The 23,920-nt window shown below is 44.5% G+C and overlaps 2 protein-coding genes across 2 annotated transcripts in view; both read left to right on the top strand.

The window, feature by feature from the left end:
- Window positions 1-1,086, top strand: part of Bpifc (BPI fold containing family C) — a 35,497-nt gene extending 34,411 nt beyond the window's left edge. Inside the window, exon 15 of the mRNA XM_041677155.1 lies at window positions 964-1,086. Within this exon, the coding sequence (XP_041533089.1) occupies window positions 964-1,086 (123 nt within the window). The remainder of the gene's footprint in view (window positions 1-963) is intronic.
- A 2,329-nt stretch (window positions 1,087-3,415) lies between these two features.
- Window positions 3,416-23,491, top strand: Rtcb (RNA 2',3'-cyclic phosphate and 5'-OH ligase). The gene is made up of 12 exons (XM_041669402.1): window positions 3,416-3,598; window positions 5,014-5,092; window positions 7,357-7,424; window positions 8,378-8,477; window positions 10,679-10,835; window positions 12,981-13,137; window positions 13,767-13,926; window positions 15,596-15,771; window positions 16,184-16,372; window positions 16,934-17,044; window positions 18,820-18,939; window positions 23,033-23,491. Exons 1-12 carry the CDS (start codon window positions 3,506-3,508, stop codon window positions 23,138-23,140), a joined length of 1,518 nt encoding a protein of 505 aa, XP_041525336.1. The 5' UTR covers window positions 3,416-3,505; the 3' UTR covers window positions 23,141-23,491.
- The last annotated feature ends 429 nt before the right edge of the window (window positions 23,492-23,920 follow it).

Below are 23,920 nucleotides of genomic sequence, written 5' to 3'. Positions count from 1 at the left end.
TAAACTGTGGTTTTCCTGAGGACTGTCTGTTTAGCTCTGTCCCATGCTAGTGAACCAAAACTAGGTCTTTGTGGGGCTACTAGTAGAGTCTGATCTACCCTGCCCCCCAAGCCCTCTCAGCAGCAGTTAGAAGGGATACAGTCCACCACAGCAGCAAAAGGTGGGGCAACAGAAACAGAGAGACCTGGTCAGGATACAGTGTCCAGGAAACCCACTAAGCCCTAAGACCTCAAGACACTTCCTTCAGCAAGATCTCACCTCCTAGGTTCAACAACCTTCCAAAGCAAAGCGGTGTCACTGGCTGGTTTCTTTCTTTTTTTTTTTTTTTAAAGATTTATTTATTTATTTATTATGTATACAACATTCCTTCCATGTATGTTTGTATGCCAGAAGAGGGCACCAGATCTCATTATAGATGGTTGTGAGCCACCATGTGGTTGCTGGGAATTGAACTCAGGACCTCTGGAAGAGCAATCAGTGCTCTTAACCTCTGAGCCATCTCTCCAGCCCCCAGTGGCTGGTTTCTAAATATATGAGGCTGAAGGCTTAAAACCATCACAACAAAGAACCCTATGGATTTTAGGATTTCAGCTGTTTTCAGAATTGGGCCCTAGTGAAGGCTGTTTCCTGGGAGATGGTTACTAAGTAACTTCACAAAACTGCCGCCCCTTCTTTTCTACTTGTTGTTGTATTTTGGAAATTAGAAACAGGTTTCAGAAAGCATCTCCCATTTGGCCACTACTCCAAGCTCACTCTTCCCACCAGCTTTCCTCTTTTCCACTCCCTAAGTCACATCTAGCGACAATGATCCAGAATAGCCTCTTCACATCAGGAGCCTTCACGTAGGGTACAGGGGCAGGGAAAGGCTTGATGCCTTAGGGCCCAGCAAGGAAACTTTTCTCCCACAGGAAAACCCAAATACGCCTTTGGTTTATTATTGTCTTCATTCTGCATACTTTTCAGGGTTTCCTTCTGATTTCTACTGACCTGGCGCATGAAACAGTCTCTAAACAACAACCAAATCTCCACACCTGGGGAGGTTTGAACCTGCTAAACCGACCATGGAGAGAACAGCCAACCCACTGATTCCGGTTCACAATTCAACCCAGGAAGTAAACAACATTTCGTCCCATGGGATAACTGTAAACCTGGAAGAGGAAGGCCCTGCACCCCGGGTATTAAAGCCCTTGTGAAACAGTTTCTCTCTGGAGTCCTAAGAGACCTAGAATAAGGCCGACCGAGTTAAAGGGCTGAACAGGGACAAGGCAGTGGGAGGGGGATATATGTATGTCAGCATATGTAGCATGTTGTGTGCCTGTTTTTATAACCTGTGGATAAAAGTGAGGTTTGTAGATCTGAACAGGTGGCTAAGGAACTTGTCTGTAAGTGCACTGGTAGGTGTGTGTCTGTGCGTGTGTGTGTGAGTGTGTGTCTAAATCATGTCTTCTCTTTAGAGACTGCCTTCTTTAGTTGGATTGTATGTTTTATGTTTACTATGACTATCCTGTGCTTAATTAAAATTGTTTTCTATCAATGTCAGTCTCTGTGTGTAAAAACTCCCATCCTGAATTTATTTTATTAAAATATGACAGAAAATGGCAAAGGCTGATGTTCCACAAATATCAATATTAAAAGGAGTTGCTAGCCTCTTAAATCTTCCTGTAGTCATCCTGTGTTGTTTGTTTAAGTCTGGGTCATCCTCTCGGGGATGGAACAAAAGTGGCAGAGCGGCCTACGGAACCAAGACACTTTACAGCTGCCATCAGTGTTATTCATCATCTGGGTGAGACGGAACAGGGGAACAGGATGGGACAGCCAGGATGGCTAAGTGAAAATGCACAGAAACAACACCCTGTTTGTACGCTGCTTGGGTTCTTGGGTAATGGAAGAGCACTGTTAAGTGCTTAAAGCTCTGGCCTGGTGACTCCTCCAGCTTCATTCCTGAGATCTTCACAACCTCTCTGTGTAGAATTATTGTTGGGACCATTTGGCGTCCTGGCCTCCAGCTGCTCTTCCCTGCTAGAGATCTTTACTTTCCTTCTGATTTGAGTTACTGAAAGCTGTGTCAAAGTTGTTTACCAGCTCAGCTTCACGAGCGTGTTGCCTTGGCCTTGAGGATCAGAGGACAAGGTTTTCACCTGTTGGCCCACCTGACTGCGTTGGGTAGCTAAGCCTCCACGGTGCTATTGAATAAAGGGCTGCTTACCAGTGACTAGAGGTCCATGGCTCTGTCTGTCTGTCTGTCATTGTGTGTTTCAACCTCCAGCCCCTTGCCCAAAGCTCGGGAACTGTATGGTAGTACATAGAGCACAGACAATCGTGGTGCGTGGCAATTATGATCCCATTACATCAATGAGAAAATAGAGGTTAAGAGGAATTTATCACACAAAGGTTGGTAACGGCATAGGTGGAAACCGAGCCTTCCTGATAGCTACTGTGCTTTTTCTTCACAGGAAATAGGACTAGAAACAAATCAATCAAACCCCGTGTTTAAAGGCACATCACAGAGGGCTTACTCCAAACAAAGTTAGCCACTGGGTGGTGGTGGCGCATGCCTTTAATCCCAGCACTTGGGAGGCAGAGGCAGAGGCAGAGGCAGGTGGATCCTGGCTTACAAGAGTTAGTTCCAGGACAGGCTCCAAAGCTACAGAGAAACCCTGTTTCGAAAAACCAAAATAAATAAATAAGTAAATAAACAAATGAATGAATGAATGAAAAAGAAAACAAAGTTAGCCTAAGAAACCCCAATGGTTCACAGCAACTCTAATGTATTCACCTTTGCAGGGCATTGCTGGCTATACCAGATGCCTTCATAAGCGTTTGTAGAAATAAAAGATACGTTGTAGTCATATGCTTCTTTGGAATGCTCTTTTTGTAACGGAAAATGTTTGTTGTAGGTCCACAGTTCCATTCTGAAGCATTACAATGGTCAAATGTGCTGTTCATTAGTATTTTATCTTGCTCAGCTACTTCACTAACGGGGCTGTGAACTCCAAGCTGTATATTCTACAGAGCAGTTGACTCGATTCAGATTCAAAGGTTTTCGGGAGCGGCTTAAAAACATTTCCAAGTCCTGTCTCGAAAAACCAAAAAAAAAAAAAAAAAAAAAAAAAAAAAAAAAAAAAAAACATTTCCAAGCACAGCCTTTTATCCACGGCAGCAATAGGCAAGTGGATCTCACGGAGTTCGAGGCCAGCATGTTCCAGCGAGTCAGCGCGAGTTCCAGACTCACTAAATAGCTAAATGGTGAGACCTAACCTTTAAAACAAAAGTCCACTAGAACGGTAGTTTAACCAGATCTTTGGTTTTCCTTCGCGGAGGACATCATATCCAGATGACGGAGACTTGCGCGAGGAGATTTGAGCCTCGGCGCTTGCCTTCCTCCCTCACGCAGCGGCGTCGGTCGCGCTTGCGCCCTGAGTCCCCAGAGGCGGCTACGCGGAGCCGGTGGACTGCGCGGCGGTTTCTCTTCGAGTCGGGAGCTGCTGCCACCTTCGCCGCCACCATGAGTCGCAGCTACAACGATGAGTTGCAGTTCTTGGACAAGATCAATAAAAACTGCTGGAGGATCAAGAAGGGCTTTGTGCCCAACATGCAGGTGAGGCGGGGCGGGGGTATAGCGGCCTTCGGGGCTGCGGGGCCGGGGTAGCGGCCTTCTGGGCTGAGGGGCGAGGGTAGCGGCCTTCTGGGCTGAGGGGCGAGGGTAGCGGCTTTCGGGGCTGCGGGCCGGGGGTCTCGGCCTTCGGAGCTGCGGGCCGGGGGTCGCGGCCTTCGGGGCTGCGAGGCCGGGGTAAGCGGCCTTGGGGGCTGCGGGGCGAGGGTAGCGGCCTTCTGGGCTGCAGGCAGCGCTTCCGCCGCTAACCGGCCTCCTCCGCCCCGCGCCGGCCGGGCCGACCCCCCACAGGGTCCGGGTCTGCTCCCCAGCGAGGACAGACACAGCGGGGCGGTTCACGCGTGTTTCCCCCACGCATATATTGTTCCCGGTCTTCGAGATGCCCGAGACCCCTAGGACCCGTCCGTACCCATCCAGGAAGACTGCCCTGACTTCGTGTCCAGTCTGCTTCTTTTTCTCTGCCTGGTTGATGTGGGAGCAGGAGACCAGGGGCTGAGACCAGGGGCTAAAACCCTGGGCCTCGCTGCCCTCTCAGTTTCCAAGCCGATGGCTTCCGTTAAAGTCGAGGAAGAAAACACTTTGGAGGTATTGGCACGTGTGATAAGTGACTCGGTCCCTTAAGTGCCAGGGGAATGCAATAAAGGTTTGCAGTCCTTGGTCTTAGTAAAGAAGTTTCTGATAGGCCTTGCATGGTAAGTAGCTCAGGCCTGTATTCTCACTCAGCACTGAAGACGGAGGGCAGAAGACCCTATTATCGGATACTACTGGGCAAGAGGACGGTCTAGGATGCCTACGGGACCAGCCAAAGCAACCTATTTAAGACTCTGAAAAATCTCAAAATTCCTTTTAGCCGTTCTTTCATTTGACACTAAACAAAATGTCTTTGAGCCCCCATTATTTTGCAAGCTGCTGGGAAGAAAAAGACCACAGCAATAAAACAATGGTATTTTCCCTTTATTTTGTGGGAAGAGGGGTAGTTGGTTAGTGGATTTACCTGCTAGTTTTTTATTTAACACATGAAAATTATACATTATTTAGGACACCATGGGTTTTTTAAAAAACTGTATAAGTTGCAAAATAGCAAAACCGTAATAGACATACCTCAGAAGTTCATGAGCGCTGAAGTAGCAGTTTGAATGTGGCTGTCTTAAATATTCATAGCCAGAGGTGGTGTAGATTTTTATTATTTTCTGATTTGGAGATAGTTGCTGAGATTTCACTGGCTGAATATTTGTGATTTGAATCCGGATCTGAAATGCTCTAAAATCTTCGAGACGTAACAGGGAGTTTGATGCAGAATAAAGCGGTATAAACGTGACATGTAGCGCATACATTCTGCCCACCGCGTCTGTCCGTGGTGAACTTGGGTTTAGACGATGTTTGCCTTTCTCTTGTATCAGGTTGAAGGAGTGTTTTACGTGAATGATGCTCTGGAAAAACTGATGTTTGAGGAATTAAGGAATGCCTGTCGAGGCGGGGGTGAGTACACTTTAGGCTCGTGTATGGGACGGTAAAGCCTCCCCTGTACCCTGAATGAAGAACTCAGCCAGTGTAAAACACTTTCAAGGAAAGCGCCTGTTTGTGATCGCCTGTTTAGCATGCTACTGGTTAAGGGTTTGGAGCTCGGGCTAGTCTGTTCTCATCCTGCACCTGCTGTGTCTCAGGGACCTCATTAGGTTTTTACAGTGACTGTCCATGCCATGTTTGTAATAACGGAACAGATAATAACAGTATTATATGTCTTTTGTAGACGAGCAAATTCAGTGAACTTAAGTGATTTAGTTTCTTTTTATATTTTTATTTTATGTGCATTGGTGTTTTGCCTGCATGCATGTCTGTTTGTAAGGGTGTTGGAATCCTTGGAGTTACTGACAGGAGCCGCCATATGGATGCTGGAAATTGAACCCAGGTCCTCAGGAAGAGCAGCCAATGCTCTTAACTCTTGAACCATCTCTCCAACTCCAGCTTATGTGATTTTTAACTTGTCCTTGGTCACAATTTCAAATCTGAATTCCTGATTTTAAAACCAGTGCTCCCTTATGCATGTACGCATGCACATGTGCCTGTATGCTTCTTAGATACATTTATTAATGCCACATTGTAAATGATACTGAATGGACTTAGGAGTGAGTGATGATGGGCAGGTGTAGGACTGGAGCCTTTCAAAGTTTTACTTCATCAGCACTCCTGATTCTATTAAGGATGAAGGTCATTGACCCATTCCTACCCAAATTTCCTAGTAAACCTGGGTATAGGGGGGTTTCATGGGGACCCAAGCATTTTTTTTTATTTATTTATTTATTTATTTTTTGGTTTTTCGAGACAGGGTTTCTCTGTGGCTTTGGAGCCTGTCCTGGAACTAGCTCTGTAGACCAGGCTGGTCTCGAACTCACAGAGATCCGCCTGCCTCTGCCTCCCGAGTGCTGGGATTAAAGGCGTGCGCCACCATCGCCCGGCTGACCCAAGCATTCTTAATAAGGATTTGAAGCATCTCGAGAGGACAAGGCCAGCTCCTAACTGGTATGCTAGTTAGGTGAACATTAGGGTTGACACCTGTCTCTCATGGCTACCCCTCTTCCCTCACTTGAGCGTGTCCCCTTGTGTTAAGTGGCACTGCTGCAGGCCTTGGCTGTGGCTCAGGGAGGAAAGTGCCAGCTGTGTAAGCATGAAGACCTGAGTTGGAATCCCTAGTATCCACGTCAGAGCCAGGTGCCAGAGACGGACAGAGCTTGCTGCCCAGTCAGTCTAACCAGTAACTGGTTCAGTGAGAGACCCTGCCTCAACACATAAGGTAGAGGGCTAGAGAGATGACTCAAGGGAAAAAGTGCTTGCTACACAGCCCTCACCACCTGGGTTCACTTCCTAGAGCCCCTGTAAAGATAAGAGGATAGAAGTGGCTCTGCCAAGCTGTCCCCTGGCCTCCCTGTGCATGCACACACATACACAGCGAGTAGATAAAAATTTTAAATAAGGTGGAGAGACATTGAGGAAGATACCGATTGTGGACTTGTACACATACACACATGTTTAAAAAAAAAAAAAGCAACTGCTAACATTTGACAAAGCTGGACTTACCCTCCATCCGTCCTGACTCTCAAGTCATTGTTTTGTTTTCTCAGCTCTTCCCCCATTGCCCTTTGCCCTTTGCCCTTTAGATTAGCACCACAGCTGTTTTGGGGTAGTTTTGTTTTGAGACGGTCTTGATCCCTTAAAACTGGTGTTACAGATGGTCAGAGATGGTTGTGAGCTGCCATGTGGGTGCTGAGACTCGAACCTGGATCCTCTGCAAAAACAGCCAGTGCTTTTAACCATTGAGCATCTCTCCAGCCCCCACTGCTAATATTTTTAATGACTACAGTGAGTTATTGAGAGAGTACATTTTATACTGGTGGCATAAAGATTAATAGTTAATGTTTTCTAGCCCTTGTGCACAGAACACTGACGAGCATGTCTGGTGTTCTGCCCCTCCTGTGAACATGCTTCTTGTGTTGTGCACTGAACACTGATGAGCATGTCTGGTTTCCTGCCCCTCCTGTGAACATGCTTCTGGTGTACACAGAACACTGATGAGCATGTCTGGTGTTCTGCCCCTCCTGTGAACGTGCTTCTTGACGTTTCCTCCCCACTTTCCTTTCCACCATCCTTCTCTGCTCTGTAACCAGAACCTCTGCCCCTTCATGTACTTAAGTCGTGCTAAAAATTAAATGTGTCATTTTTCTCAGACTGAGGTGTGTTTGTTTCAGGTGTCGGTGGCTTCCTGCCAGCCATGAAGCAGATTGGCAACGTGGCAGCCCTGCCCGGGATTGTTCATGTGAGTCAGAGCCAGAACCTTGATCATTCACATTGTGTGTGATTGTATGTAAGTTTGCTGAATGAATGAAGGGCTCCACCTAACAGACCTTTAGAGACGGTGGCCTTTGCCTGTAGCAGTAACACTTAGACTTAGGACTGAGGCTGGATAGCCCCTCCGTCTCTTAATCTAAGCGTTTGGAGAGGCTGTTGTGGAGAGATTTAGATCTTACCCTTGTGCATCATTACTCCTTCATCAGTGCACCGTTCTAGGTCCCACTGTGAGTCTGTGTGTGGATGATTGGGAAAGAAAAGAAGAGGACGTTGAACTGAGCAGAACTGAGTTGAACTGAGAGTGGGAAAGGACTAGCAATGCTGGGGCAATGACAGTGAATAGAGTGGAGCTGGGGGGGGGGCTCCACTAGCCTAGCGTTCAGATTTCACCTTCAGAGGAGAGTGCTGAGAAGTAGATCCATTTACCAGAGTTTTATGGGGCTTCTTCATTAACAATGCGGTGCTTGTGGTGATAAAATGAGGGGCTCCTGTATCTATGAACTCATATTTCTGGTTATCTCCATGTCTCACCATATTTGATGGCTTTTCTGTATGGCGTGGTATGCCATCCTTTACTCGGCCCCTGTATATGAAATGTGCTGTATTGATGCCATCAAATAGATTTCACTTGAGAAATCTTCATGACCTGTATAAACCATGGAACAACTATAGTTTGCCAGTGTCTTGAGAGAATTTTAAAAGTAACAGCACTGGCACTTAGTGTGTGATCCTCTGGCAGCCTGTCACTCTGAGACTTCCCTGTTGGCAGTCAGACTATGAAACGTCCTCGGCAGTATTCAGCTTTGTGAACGGGTTCATAGACAGATAGTTCACTAACAGGGCTCAGAGTGAAGGGCAGGTCCATCAGACAGCCACAGCACAAAGTGGAACAGCTGTGTTTCAGGTCTCGTTCTTTTCCAGCGGTCCATTGGGCTTCCTGATGTCCACTCAGGCTATGGCTTTGCCATAGGGAACATGGCTGCCTTTGATATGAATGACCCTGAAGCCGTGGTATCCCCAGGTAAGGTGCTGGTGTCGTGTGGCTTCTCTGTGTTGTGTGGCCTTTCTGAGACAGTGTGCATTTCTCAGTCTCATTCAGTGATTTCTTGTTTTCTACATTAAAGCTGCTTATGGATAGTTAGGCTATTAAAATATCAATCAAATCATTTACTGAAAACTTTGGGGATTTTTATCAGATGCCAGGGAATATCAGACATTGGCTGCAAAAGAAACATTTCTCTGACAAAATTTCTCTTGGTGACTCAGCTACTGCATAGGTAAATGTGTCTAGTGTCAGCACTGAGCGTTATTGGGAGGAGCAAATGAATTGAGCTAGACTCAGTACTTCCTCGCATCGTTTTTGTTCTAACACTAGTATTTTTCATTAATTTCTAGTATATAGGAGCCAGGCCTTCATCATGGCATGCTCACACATGTGCCATTCTCCGTTGTCCATCCTTTCTCCTCCCCAGCTACCCTGTCCCTCCTCCAGCTGCTTGCCTTTCTTCCCCAAGTTAAGTCCACGTACCTCAGTCTGCTTGTCTACGGCTTGTGTTCTGTTCCCTAATTCCCACCTCCCTCAGATCCCTTCCCCTCTCATGATCTTCTTTCTAGCTTTATGACCAGCAAACGTGTAATACTTTGATATATACAATTTTAAATTTAGGTTCCACTTATGAAAGAAAACATTGGATATTTGTTTTTCTGAGTCTGGCTTACTCTGCTTAACAGTAATTTCCAGTTGCAGCCATTTTCCTGCAAATATTATTTTCTTTATGGCTGAATAAAATTATTGCACACGTACTCCATTTTCTCTATACGTCAGTTTGTTGATGGCCATCTAGGCCAGTTCCACTTCCTAGCTGTTGTGAGTAGTGAGACTGTTAACTGACATGCAAGTGTCACCCAGGAGTGGTGGAGCAGGGTCATAGAGTGGGTCTATCTTCAGGAACCTCCATACTGATTTCCATAGTGGTGGCCCAGGTTTATATCCTCACTGTAGAGTATAAGGATTCACCAGTATTTGCTGTTGTTTCCTTGATGGTAGTCACTTACTAGGTAAGGTAGAATCACCTCTAGTTGTTCCTTGTCAGTCATCTCCATAAAGCTGGAAGGCATGGTTTTAAATACTTAGATCTAAACATTTTCTACTAACTGATATATAGAGTTTCTATTGCTGTGAAGAGACACATGACCGCGACACCTCTTATAGAGGAAAACATTTCATTGGGACTGCTTTACAGTTTCAGAGGTGTAGTCCATTGTCATGGGAGGAAGCATGGCAGCGTGCAGGCAGACACGGTGCTGGAGAAGATGCTGAGATTTCTACATCTTGATCCACAGACAGCAGAAGGAGACTTTGTGCCATACTGGGCATAAAGACCTCAGTTTGCCTCCACAGTGACACACTTCCTCCAACACGGCCACACCTCTTAATAGTACCATTCCTTATAGGCCAAGCATTCGCACACCTGAGTCTGTGGGGGCCATTCCTATTCAAACCACCATAACTGGAAATCCCATCTTTGTAGGCAGATACGCTATAGTCTTAAATGCACAAATTAGGAAAATTGGGGGGGGGGGCTGAAATATTTTTTTAATTTAATTTATTTAATGTGTATGGGTATTTGGCCTGCATGGATGTGTGTGCCTGGTACCTGGGAAAGGCAAAAGAGGACATAACAGATCCCTTGGGACTGAAGAAGTTGTGAACTACCTTGTGGGTGTTGGGAATCAAACTGGGGGCCTCTGGAAGAGCAGGCAGTGCTCTTAACCACTTAGCCATCTCTCCAGCCTCCTGGAATATCTTTAAAAGTTGGAGAAAGAACAACGGTTTAGATGTACAAAAGACAAGACATTGGAAATTGTTGTTTTTTTTTTTTTTAAGAAAAAAAAGATGCACAGTAGGAAAGGTTGGCTATTTGAGAAGACTGACAGTTACCATCCTCTTGTGAGACAAACAGAGGCAGGTTACTACTCCTGTCCGTCTGTCTGCCACATCCCCACTGTGGGTGAGGTACCTTAGTGCATGTGTTGCTTGCATTGTTTCAGTGTTGACAGACTTGCACAGCAGCCGGTCACTTTGATGACTACATTAAAACATGCTTGTCCTTGAAGGAATGTGCCTTCTTTTAACTCCATATTAGTAGTGAGGAACTTCAAGTAATGTTCTGATTGTCTGATTATTTTGCTAAGATTTGACTTAACTTCTGTATGTTGTAGGTGGTGTCGGATTTGATATTAACTGTGGTGTCCGCTTGCTAAGAACCAATTTAGATGAGAGTGATGTGCAGCCTGTGAAGGAACAACTTGCCCAAGCTATGTTTGACCACATTCCTGTTGGTGTGGGATCAAAAGGTGTCATCCCAATGAATGCCAAGTAAGAGCACGAGGTTCTGGTAAACGGAAAGTGGGGGAAACCACACGGCTCAGCTTTGCTTCCAGTTTAGACAACCACTTGTTAGGAAGCGCAGATTAGTGCTTTGTAAAGCGTTAGCTCCAACCCATGTTCATTAGAACAGCCCTTGAGCTGGGCTTACTAGCATACACACCTGCAGTCCCAGCCTCTCGGGGGACTGACATGGAGCAGTCATGGGCTGGGCTTGGTGGCGTACACACCTGCAGTCCCAGCCTCTCAGGGGACTGACATGATGGGATCATTTTAACCCAGGAGTTCAAAGCCATCATGGGCAACATATAAGACTCTGTCTACAATTTAAAAAGAGAAAGCGTGTGGCCAGAAAGAGGACTCAAGTTAAGACTGTTGGCTGCTCTCCCAGAGGCCCAGGGTTCGATTCCCAGCACCTACACAGCAGCTCACAACTGTCTGTAACTCCAGACCCAGGGCATCTGACACCTTGTTCCGACCTCTGTGGGTACTGTATGTACATGGGGTACAGACATATGTTGGAGCGAAACTCCCATATACATAAAAGTTAAGAAAAACAGTCCTTGACCCAGAGTATTTCTATAATAATGACACTGCCCAATACCTCACCCAGGTGATGACCACTGCTAGCAGAAAGCAAATTAACAACAGGAAATTAAGCTTGGTAAGTGGTGTCAGGGTTCAGACTGAAGAGCTTTTGCCTCTCAGACGGACTATGTTCTAAGTACCTCTCAAGGAGCCTATTCATCCTACAATTTTTTTTTTTAATGATGGTACTGAATATGTGCTCTATTTAGCTAAGTAGTGCAGTAATTCAAGACTACAGTGTTTCTATCTCTTGGGTACCTAGTGACAGTGCTGTACTGCTCATACCAAATGGTGTACCTTACACGTGGCAGGGTCTTCTCTACCCTAAACCTGCTGTGTAACCAGGCTGGCTTGAACTCATGGTCCCTGCCTCAGCCTCCCAAATACTAGGGTTGCAGGTGTACACCACCATATCTGGATCAAATGTTGTGTTTATCAAGAATAAGTCAAAGATGTTCCGTTGACATGTACATTGTATATACTTTGCATTTTAAGTTTGTATGCATACACTAATGCATAAATGCTCTTAATTGTTACCTGTTACACAGTCCTTTCCACCAAAAAATCAAATAAAAGAACATGTGAAGGAAAATTAATTTAGATGCTTATCCTTTATTTTCATATGACCCCTGTGTCACCCCAATGTGAAAAGCATACATGTAACAATTACTGATTGAACATGAAGCATCTTTACAAATATTTCAGGTAAAATTTTGTCCTAATTCATTTTGTTTGTAAAGGGTTGTCATCTAGGGTGGTAGAGAAGGGAGTATTCTCTTCTGGCTGTATGAGAAGCCTGCCCTTTGGGTGATGGTGAAGCATCCTCTCTCTAAACATTTAATGTTTGTGCCCTACATCTTCAAAGTGTAGATGCAGTAAAGCCACACAATGCTTTGGTGAAAATAAACCTTAAGATGTAACCTCTGTTACTTGAGGAAATTCAGATATCTTCGTTATTTGACTATTTTTTCATAAATTATTAATATAGACATGTAAAATAGAGGTAGATAGAAATTTCTATGTCTGATTAATTGTCCCCTAATGGAATTCAGAATCTGAGAAGCAGATGTAATATAAAAGAAAATAATAATAATTGAAAAATACATCACATGGGCTGATGATATATACCTCAGTTGGTAGAGTGCTTACTTAGTGTACATGAAAACTGAGCACAATGATACATTTTGTGTCCACACTTGAGATAGAGACAGGAGTTTTTGCCAAAGGTCATCTTTGGCTACATAGTGAGCTCAAGGCCAGCCTGAACTACATGAAAACCTGCTTTGGTTTGTTAAGTACAACAGACCATGTAAATGTCAAGTGAAACTGTAATTATGTTTATAACACTATCTCCATTTTACATAGTGATCATTTATGTGACTACTTTCCTCAAAAACAAACAAACAACCTAGAAAGCATGAACTCTTAACCAAGCCTGGTACACAGGAGTAGTAGTTACCACACATCCCTATGCTCTGTGGGATGTGTTTCTTCCTATCCTTGGTTGTCCTTTGCTGTGAAAAGACTTTATTTCCTTGCTCACCCCAGAGACTTGGAGGAGGCGTTGGAGATGGGTGTGGACTGGTCTCTGAGGGAAGGCTACGCCTGGGCTGAAGACAAGGAGCACTGTGAGGAGTACGGGAGGATGCTGCAAGCTGACCCCAACAAGGTCTCACCCAGGGCAAAAAAGAGGGGCCTTCCTCAGGTAACTCACTTTGTAGGATCTACATGCTATTTTAGCTTTCATCACGCAGGAAATCTGTACCTTCTGTTTAACAAAAAGTATATCCTTAGAGTTTTTTGTTTGTTTTTTACAGTACATCAAAAAACATCTGTTTTGCTTATGCATCATTTTTCTGAAAGGTTACCTAGAGCTTGCAGATAGTCATAAGATTGTGAGTTATAACATGGGATACAATTATGAGACTTACAAAGTATGCCAAAGTTTATTTTTAAAAATTTTTTAAAGACTGTAGGGCAGTGAGATGGTTCAGTGATGGAGACACAAGCTCACAGCCCGAGTTCTAATCTCCAGAGCTTCCATAAGGTAGAAGGAGAGACTGACTCTCCTCTACATAAGTGCTATGGCACACATGCCCAACATCATAGACAACTTACAGCTTAGGCTACGCTAGACCTCTGGTGTAGTCCACATTATTTTTGGAAAATGCTGTAATAAAAATTTCTAAGACTTAGAATTATTTTGTTACTTGAGACACTGTGTATAGTTATTTTGTTGGCTTGGTTTTACCTGTTTGCTTTTTAAATATATGTTTGTTTACTTGTTTTTAACTAGAATAGAAACTATTTAATCAGACATTCTTACATTTACAGTTGGGGACCCTGGGAGCAGGCAACCACTATGCAGAAATCCAGGTTGTAGATGAGATTTTCAATGACTATGCTGCTAAGAAGATGGGCATCGACCATAAGGGACAGGTGTGTGTGATGATCCACAGTGGAAGCAGAGGCTTGGGCCACCAGGTAGCCACAGGTATGTTCTAGCAAAGGTATGGTTTGTGGGGAACAGGATGAGAGGTAAATTGAGCCATGGAAGTACATTGTGTGGGTTTTTAACTTGTGACTTTCTTTACTTGTGACCCTGAACAAACTAATAACTTCATTGGGTCTTTCTCATCTGAAATGAGTGGGTAGCCAAGTTAGTGAAATAATATATGCAAAGATTTGAACTGCATGGTCACTGAGGAAGCCCTTGGTAATGCTAGTTCTGTTTAGCGCTGTGTTCTCTGTTGGGGGTTAGTGCTGACTAACCACCTTGATAGAACTTGGACTATGGAGTTTAGGTACTCATTCAGTCAGCCTATAGTACTCGGCAAGGTTAGTGATTTTGGTGGATTGGATTCTAAAATCGATACTTGGCCTCACTGTCTGATGGATAAGATGATGTTCATTGAGAAAAAGGATTGGCGAGACAGCTCAGTTAGTAAAGCGAGGGGCAAGCCCAGTGACTTAAGTTTAGTCCCTCTACCCACAGAGAGGTGCAAGGATGGTGCACACTTGTAATCAATCACAGCGTTGGGGAGGCAGAAACAGACAAATGCGTGGGATTCACTGGAGCAACACTCAAGGTTGACCACTGGCATCCACATGAAGACTCATCCAGACCCTCACACCACCACCTCCAAGGACAAAAAGTAATAGTTGATAAAATATTGTAAGAAAGGCAACATTAATATGTTTTAAAAATATTGAGATTGCTTCATAGACAATTCTCAAGCTAGGCCTTGGGATTTGAATAGTTAACACATAGAAGACGTTCATGACAAATAAGCAGGAAGAACAAAACCAAGGAACATGGAAATCGGTGTCTGGGTGGCTTACAGGCATCAGTGATTGTGGGAGACAGTGTACACACATGGAAATTATAAACATCAAATTCCATGTTCCATCACCCGTACAGCTGTTTCTTATCCTGTAAGAATCAATCATTTGTGCCAGCCTGATCCTTGATCTAGCAGATCCATGAAGCACTGACTGTTTTATTTCTAAGACATTGCTTATTTGTAAGACATTGATTGTTCCACACACTATGATCTCCTCATTCCAGAGGCTGAGCAGAGGGAGCACAGCTGTGAAGTAGCCCAAACAATGTAGTTAGCCGGAAGACAAATGAGTTATAAAGTGAGACCCATAATGATAACAAAATATATGCTATTCTCATTTACTTACATGTTGGGAAGGGAGTCCATGTTGCTGTTAGTTATACACATCCCATTTAAGGTTTCTGGAGGCATATGGTATCTGTATGTCTCACAAATCTCTATCACCATACTCAGACGATTCTCAGTAAATATCTTTTTTAAAAAATTCATCGTGTGTGTGTGTCTGTCTGTCTGTCCTTGCTTGTCTGTATGTGCTCAATGTTCACGCAGTGCCCATGGAGTCCAGAAGAGGGTACATATCCCCTGGAACTGGAGTTAACTGTCAGTTGTGAGCCACTATGTGGGTACTGGGAATGCAGCCAGTGCTCTTAATTCCTGAGCCATCTTTTCAACCCCAAATATATCTTGATTGAACAGATAGATGAACTTAGAAGCACACTTAGGGTTTTGTTTTGAATTTGAATGTTCTGTCTTTCTACAGTAAATCTGGATGACTTAAGAGAAACTTCCCTGGGCTGACCTAAGGCTCTGTTGTTTCAGATGCACTGGTAGCTATGGAGAAGGCCATGAAGAGAGACAAGATTATAGTCAATGACCGGCAGTTGGCTTGTGCTCGGATTGCATCCCCAGAGGGGCAGGACTATTTAAAGGGAATGGCTGCAGCTGGAAACTATGCCTGGGTTAACCGCTCTTCTATGACCTTCTTAACCCGCCAGGTAAAGTAAAATTGCTCTCTTGAGTTAATCAGGAAGTTAAGCATGTTTGATTTTAGAAATTTGTATTATGGATACTAGAGAAGTATCTTAAGTTTTGGTGTCTTTGGCCAGGAGAGTAATCAAGAGGGCCTGGGAAATAAGAAAAGAGAGACCCAGAATTGCCTCAGTTTGTCTTGAGCCACAGCAAGAATACAGACGCTGTTCTCTGAGGTCGAGAAGGCTGTGAAAGAAGTGTCAGGCAAGATCCACAGAGGCAGACAGTGTGTTCCCCAGAGCGGTTTCTGTGTTAATGTGGCGATTAGTGACTGCTGTTTTTGAATTCTGAAGTCCCTACTCCAGGAATTCACTAGCTGAAAGCAGTAAAGTACGTTCTCAAGAGCTAGAGCTACTAGTAATGGAAACTTTCCCCTAGGCTTTTGCGAAAGTCTTCAACACAACCCCTGACGACCTGGACCTGCATGTGATTTATGATGTTTCTCACAATATTGCCAAAGTGGAGCAGCATGTGGTTGATGGGAAGGAGCGGACGCTGTTGGTGCACAGGAAGGGGTCCACCCGTGCTTTCCCTCCACACCACCCACTCATTGCTGTTGATTACCAAGTATGTAACCTTGTCTGTGTTTGAGCTGTGAGATCACGATGTCGAGAATGCTAGATACGGGCTTAGTGAAGCAGGGAGCAGCAAGTGTGTAAAGAACAAAGCCTGTCCCCCATGACAGAAGTGGTTCCCAGTCTGCCCCAGCGATGCCCCGTCCCATAGTGAGTGCTGTCTTAGTTCTGTATTAGGAATGTTCTACTCCCCTGAGCTCAGTGATAGCCTGAACGTGATTGGAAGGCAGGACGGAGGTGAACCGCAGTTTTTCTTTCCCTTATGCTTATGTTTGCAGATGAGGAAGTCCAGAGAGGGCAGATGCCTTGCCATGGATGAGAAATCCTGCAATGCTTCCCCTCCAGTCTGAGAGTTTTCTGTGCTGTGTGCACATCTTCCTTCTCTTTCTTTTCCCCAAGAACCAAAAAAAAAGAAGTAATTTCTTAATACAGCTAGCTGTAAGAGCATTGAGTTTAGAGCGTTAGGTTTCTTCTACAATTCTGCAACATGAAGTTTCAGCATAAAAAGCATGTACCTTTCCAACACTTACCGTTTGGTGTTTTGTATCCTCAGCTCACTGGACAACCAGTGCTTATTGGTGGCACCATGGGGACCTGTAGTTACGTTCTGACTGGTACTGAGCAAGGCATGACTGAGACCTTTGGAACAACCTGTCATGGAGCGGTAAGGAGATGAAAACTCGCTTAGAAATTTACTCTTCAGGGTTAAGTTTAGCAACATCGAGGTTTGAGTGTATCATGACTTCTGCAAATGATTCCCCATAATATACAGTTTAGTTAGCTGACTGAAATCACCTAGAATCTCAGTAAGGACTTTGTAGGACCAAGTCCAGAAAATCTAGCTGGACAGTTACCAATCCAATGTAGCTGAGTTCAAGGCAACTAGCTTGTAAGTGACATAACTATCGGAAGCCCCGCACTGGACCTGCTCACTCGCTTCATTTGTCCTTTGGACAGTCTGCTCCAGATGTGGGCAGACATGCTCTTAGCACAGAGAGCCCGTCAGTTTGGGTGATGCCTCACATCTTCTCAGCCACCTGTGGTCAACTGTGTCGAGAGCTGGGTACTTGAGACCTTCTAGGCTTTGGGAGCTCAGTTCAGCTGTGCTGTGATAGGGTAGGAAGGAGCCACAGGGCTGTGTAAATGGCCATTGCTTTGTTTCAGGAATTTTTGCTTACAAAAAGGTGGTTGACTGATGGATACTTAGTGACACTTAGAATCATTCAGAATAAGTCTTTAAATATAAAATGTTTTATTTTCAAAAATGGTATGATGAGTCTTCTTGATAAAGGACATATAATAAGGTTAAACTAGCAAAAGTAGGTGTGTGTGTGTTCCAGAGTCAACATTGGTTGTCTCCTCCAACACTCGCCACCTTGTTTTGTGAGACAGGTTTCTCTCTGAACCTGGGGCTCACTGATGACTAGACTGACTGGCTAACCAGCCTTTGGGATCCTCCTGTCTCTGCCTCCCAGTGTTGATCTGACAGGTGTGTTCCTAGCTCTTATCTGGGAGCTCGAGAATGAAACTCATGTTTTCATGCTTACCTAGCAAGTGCTTTACCTACTGATCTATCTTCCACACCAGGTGGTTTTGTTTTCTTTTAATCTATTCATACTTTCTTTCTTTCTTTGTGTGTGGGTATACCAGGAGGGGTATGATGTGACCTAGCATGCAGATGAAGTCAGGACAGTTTTGTGGCAGTTGGAGCTCTCCTTCCATGGTATGGCTTCTGGGAATCAAACATGACAGCGAGCACCTTTTACCTACCTCACCATCCCAATGGCATTTTGGGTTGGTTTTTTGTTTTAAACTTTTATTATTATTATTATAAGATAAAAGAAAAATGAAGCCTCATACAGTGATATGTTCCTGTAATCCTAGCTACTGATGAGGCTGATGGAGGAGGAGTACAAGTTCAAGGCCTGCCTGTGCATTGTAAGCAGCATAGCAAGTCTTAGCTCAGAAGTGAACACACAAGGCAGGTGTGATCATTCAGTGGGTAGAGGTACTTGCTGCAAGCCTAATGACCCTCATTCCATGGAGCCCTCACACCTGCAGTTCCCGCACTCCAGCAAGATGGGCAGCAGAGACTAGAACCTTAGAAGGACATCAGCTGTCCTGGAGTTCACAGCAGCAGCAGAAACAAGAGCCTTACCTCAGCCAGGCGGAAGGAGAGAGCCCACTTCTGAAAGCTGTGTTCTGGCTCCACACACATGCCAGGGCTTTTGTGCATACATGTTCTGACATGCACACACTAACGATAATGAGGGCAAATGAGCAAGTACATAGGAGGATGTGGTAATGGCAAGAACTTAAATAATCAAGGAAAAGGCATATAATCCCAAGGGCTTAAATAATTACTAGAGCCAAACAAAGTTTTAGTTCAAAATTCATAAATTGAAGTTTACTCCTGTCCCTGATCCTTTCTCATTCTAGGGTCGTGCATTGTCCCGAGCAAAGTCTCGCCGTAATTTAGATTTCCAGGATGTCTTAGACAAATTGGCAGATATGGGAATTGCAATCCGTGTTGCTTCACCCAAGCTGGTTATGGAAGAGGTGAGTGAAGTCCTGATGGATGTTTAACCGAAGACCAGAGGGCAGGGACAGGGCTGTGTGGGATTACTTACAGAAACGACTTGGAGTTTTTGGTGATTTCTTTTTGGATTATGGGTTTTTTATTTTGTTCACTTTTTCTGGTTTGAGAATTCCACCCACGAGTACACTTTTTATCGTTGTCACCACCACCACCACTCACGGTTCCATTCCTACACATCCGGCCAGCTCCGCCCTACTCTGGCCTGGAACTTGAAATATCCTCAGCCTCCTAAGTGCTAGGATTACAGGTGTGAGCTGCTACTCCTGTCAATTTTTGTTTATCTCATTTTGATTTTATATTGTCCTTTGTTTGGAGACTAATTACAGGCTAAGTCTATGAGAATGATTTTTACCGTTCATATAGTTTCTATCTACATTATAATGTTTAAAAACATGTTGAGAGGACCAGCAAGTTGGCTCAGTATGGTGACCTAAATTTAATCCCAAAATCCTATATGATTGAAGAAGAAAACGTGTTCCTTCAAATTGTCTTCATCCTGCTCACGTGCAGTGTGGCATGTGTGAACACACGGGCAATGAAATTTAATTATACAAAATTTAAAGTAATGAACTTTTTATTTTTTATTTATTATGTATACAGTTTGCCTGCATGTATCCCTACCTGCCTGAAGAGGGCACTAGATCTCATTATAGATGGTTGTGAGCCACCATGGGGTTGCTGGGAATTGAAGTAAAGACCCCTGGAAGAGCAGCCAGTGCTCTTAACCTCTGAGCCATCTCTCCAGCCTAGAAGTAGTTTAAGATGATTGTGCACAGTTGTATACTTATATTTCAGTTTAGAACAAATTTGAAAAAGGAGAGAGACATGTTTAAAGAGGTTTTGTTTAATTCACACAAATAAAGATCTGCATGAACTTAAGAGAAAACCAGTTATCTGACCCCTCCCTCCATTGTTTTTTCTTTTTTACTGCCACATGTCCTTGATGCTGTTTTGAACCTAAAGTCAAACTTTATTTGTCCTTTAAAAATGCAGCCTCTGATAAGTTCTTGGTGTCACTCTGTAGTCAGTGCTCCCAGATGCGTGTCTTACCTCTGGTCACGTGGGTTTTTACATAGCTTCTCTCTTTTGCTGCTGTAAATTAATTTGTGGTAGGTATATTCATTCTTCAAGTTTTTAATGATTAGAAGTCTAAAGCAGAATTACTGGGTCAAACCTTACTTTTGTGATAATTCATACTTGTTCTTAAGAGTAACACATTTGGCAGGGCATTGGGGGCTGGAGCCCTGACTTGGGAGTTAAGAGCACTTACTGCTTTTTCGGAGAACCCAGCGCCCATGTGATTTCTCACATCCATTCATAACCCCAGTTCAATTAACTCTGCCCTCTTCTGGCTTCTGCATGTAACAGATAGACATAAAACGTACAAAACACTCCAACATATAAAATAAATAAACCTAAAATTATCATCGCAACTTATAAAGTAATAACTTTAAAGGATATGGAAAACATTTAAGAAAAAACCAGCAGTATTCGTCCAACTAGAGATGGCCACCACTTTCCTGTTTTACTTACCTCATGGCCTTTTTCATTCCTATGGTCTTATTTATTAGACATTTGTTCTGGTGCTAAGGAAGACACAGTGGAGAAAAATGATGTAATCCCTTCCTATGGAATGTAAGAGACAGTAAAATTGTAGTGTATTAATAACGATGTAAATGCTATGAAGTCAAAGGAAACAAGAGAAGGTGTAGGGATGACTGGGCGCATGCCGTTCTACGTAGGCTGAGCCGGGAAGGCTTTGATGTGGTGATACTTGAGTGTGGGCCTGAAGGACACAGGTGGCGTGAGCAGGAGATGAAGGGAGACGAAGTCATTAGAGAGGCACTGGACCCTTTGGGTTGTATCCCTACCCCAACCTCGCCTTTGATTTACAGAACCTTTGCTGTTGCTCAGAGTGATAGGAAGACAGTGGAGGATTTGAGTGAAGAGTGCTTTGGTCTGCCTAGTATGCCTGGTGAAGAGGAGAGAGAAACTGATAGTGCAGAAAAGAAGAGGTGGATCACCTGCTAGGGCTCGCATCTAAGTGAGAGGAACGTCAGGGTGGCGTGTTTCCAGGGGAGCACCTGGCTGTGTAGAGGTGGCACAGTGCAGGCATTATCCTTAAAGTACGGTCCAGTGAGAGAGAGGCAAGTCGTGGTGATTGTTTGTGCTCTAACAAATAAAGCTTACCTGAAGATTAGAGGGCGGGGCTAGCCACTAGTTAACCATAGAGACCAGGCAGTGGTGGCACACATCTTTAATCCCAGCACTAACTAGGGAGTTGGAAACAGGAAGTGATACGGCTGGGCAGAGAGAAATACAAGGCGGGAGGAGATGGGAGCTTGGCCTTTTCAGTCTGAGGATTTTGTAGAACTCTAGTGGCTGGCTCCTCTGCCTCTCTGATCTTTCACCCTTAATACTTGACTCTGGGTTTTTATTATTATTAAGAACAATTAGAATTCGCTCTACAGCTGGGCAGCAGTGGCACTCGGGAGGCAGAGGCAGGCAGATCTCTGTGAGTTCAAGGCCAGCCTGGTCTATAAGAGCGAGTTCCAGGACAGGCACCAAAAGCTACAGAGAAACCCTGTCTCGAAAATAAAATAAAAATCGCTCTACAGCTAGTTATTTAGGGTGGTTCACTAACAGGGATGGTAGGGCCTGTATGGTTGGTTAAAGGAGTGTTGCCATGGAGAGCAGGAAGGAACAGAAGCCCAAATGTGCACTTGGAGAAGAGTTGGGCTACAACCCGCAGAGAGCGGTAGAGGGTATACAGAGCCATAGCCGCCACATAGCCGGAATGAAGGTGCTTCCAAGTGAAGAGGCCTCCCTGAATAATGGTATCATTCAGATTCATTGCAAGAGAGAGAGTACCAGCAAGTCGGGGGCTAGATGTCTGTCTCCCAAGTCATTTCATGCTGGCTGATAACCGAGTTGAGAGCTTGTGGGTAGTCTAATGTAACCACAAGATTTAAAACTGGTAGTTTTGGGGGAGAAAAGAAAGAATGAAATACACATGAATATTAAGGGGGACTCATGTTCCATTCTAGGCCCAGTTGAAGAGGGGGGAAATCTGCTTCATAAGGTTGGAGGCAAAATCTGCATCAGGGGAGATGCAGGTTTAGTCACAGCAGGGTGAAGGAAGTGGACAGAGGAGAGTCACTGAAGTGGTCCCAGAGGTTCAGAAATGGAAATGGAGCACACAGCCCAGTCAGGGTCTGGGCAGCCTGCCCTGTGTTAGCAGGTGCAAGGGATTGGCGGTGGTTGTAAGGAGTGGGTGTGTGTAGGGCAGGGAGTTGTGTAGATACACAGCCACACGCTTGCAGTTGTTTAGATAGACACAGATCTCTTGTGAAGAGGAAGTTACTAATCCACATTCATTTAGAACTTTAATAGCTGCTGAAATAGAGAAATAATTTTGCTCCTATTACTATTCTGTCATTTGGAGCATTTCTTCCCAAGCGGATTGGTGTGTGCACTTGAAATGTGAAACTGCTTCTCTTTTTAATTAGTGTATGTAGTGTGTGCACGGTGTCTGGGCCAGAGCATGTGTGAGGACCAGAAGACAGCCGTCAGTTCTCTCCTCTCATACTGTGTGGTCCAGGGATAAAAGTCGGTCACAGACTTGCACATTCCCCACTGGGCCATCCTACTGGCCCCTGCTTTTAGTTATACAAATAATAAATGTTTTTGAAGAAATTTTTTTTTGGTTTTTTTCAAGACAGGGTTTCTCTGCAGTTTTTGGAGCCTGTCCTGGAACTAGCTCTTGTAGACCAGGCTGGTCTCGAACTCACAGAGATCCGCCTGCCTCTGCCTCCGGAGTGCTGGGATTAAAGGCGTGCGCCACCACCGCCTGGCTGAAGAAATTTTTTGAAAATTTTGGACCACCTGTTTATCTCACACCCCTTAACAGCCCTGAGTTTGTTCACATTTTTAACTTTTGCTTAGTTAATGGGCAAAAATATCCCGAGTATTTCTTATAATTTCAAGTAAATCTTTGTGTTTTGAAAGATTTCTTGTTGGTGGACTTTAAAGTGTTCAATCCCTTCCCTGTAGGCTCCAGAGTCCTATAAGAATGTGACAGACGTCGTGAATACCTGCCACGATGCTGGGATCAGCAAGAAGGCCATTAAGCTGAGACCAATTGCAGTTATTAAAGGATAGAGCCAAGCCCAGCAGAGCCTTGAAGTGCCATGGACTGAAACACTTAAGACGCCAGACTCAAGATCCAGAGTACACAGCTCCTGCTGTGCACGCCACAGTGACTGGTGGAGAGGCTGCTGTTCCAGGAGCCAGGGTTGTAAAACAGCCTTCCAGGAGACATGTCTCCATTTGGAGCAGGCAAATGTGCCTCTTCCTCCTTTGTCCCAGATTTTTGGGAAAATCTACTAGGGTGTAGGGAAGGGTCAAAAAGTTGCCTTACTCGGTCATACAAGTCTGTAATCACCAGAGTGAACTTTTCTAGCCCAATAGGTATCATGACAAATGTTCTATTAAATATGGTTTGTGAATGTTTCCTTTCTTCTACTGTGTCAGTTTGTGTCCGTCTGTGGACCTCCTCACCCAGCAAAAGCTTAGACTCCCTTCTCTCATAGGAGCACCAAGCACCCAAGGTGTTATAATCAGATGGTGGATAAGTGCATAGTGGGGTGTGCTGAGGAATACCTCGGGTGTGCTCAGGAGCAGGAGCCAAAGAGAAGAGGCAGAGAACCTACAGCATGCTTTCAGCAGATTCTGACCGCTTTGAGCAATGCTTTGACGCTGACAGCAAAGAGCTCCCAGGTGATCCCACGCTTACGTCTATTTAATTACTATAAAAACGTTAAATGGCTCAGAGGTTAAGAGCACTGGCTGCTCTTCCAGAGGCCCTGAGTTCAATTCCCAGAAACCACATGGTGGCTCACAGCCATCTGTAATGAGATCCGGTGCCCTCTTCTGACATAA

This window comes from Microtus oregoni, unplaced genomic scaffold (genome assembly GCF_018167655.1).
Source record: "Microtus oregoni isolate MIOR12 unplaced genomic scaffold, Mior012 000001F_ref0000356, whole genome shotgun sequence".
NCBI lineage: Eukaryota > Metazoa > Chordata > Mammalia > Rodentia > Cricetidae > Microtus > Microtus oregoni.
The sequence above is the reverse complement of the archived record's forward strand: the minus strand, read 5'-3'. Positions and strand labels throughout refer to the sequence as shown.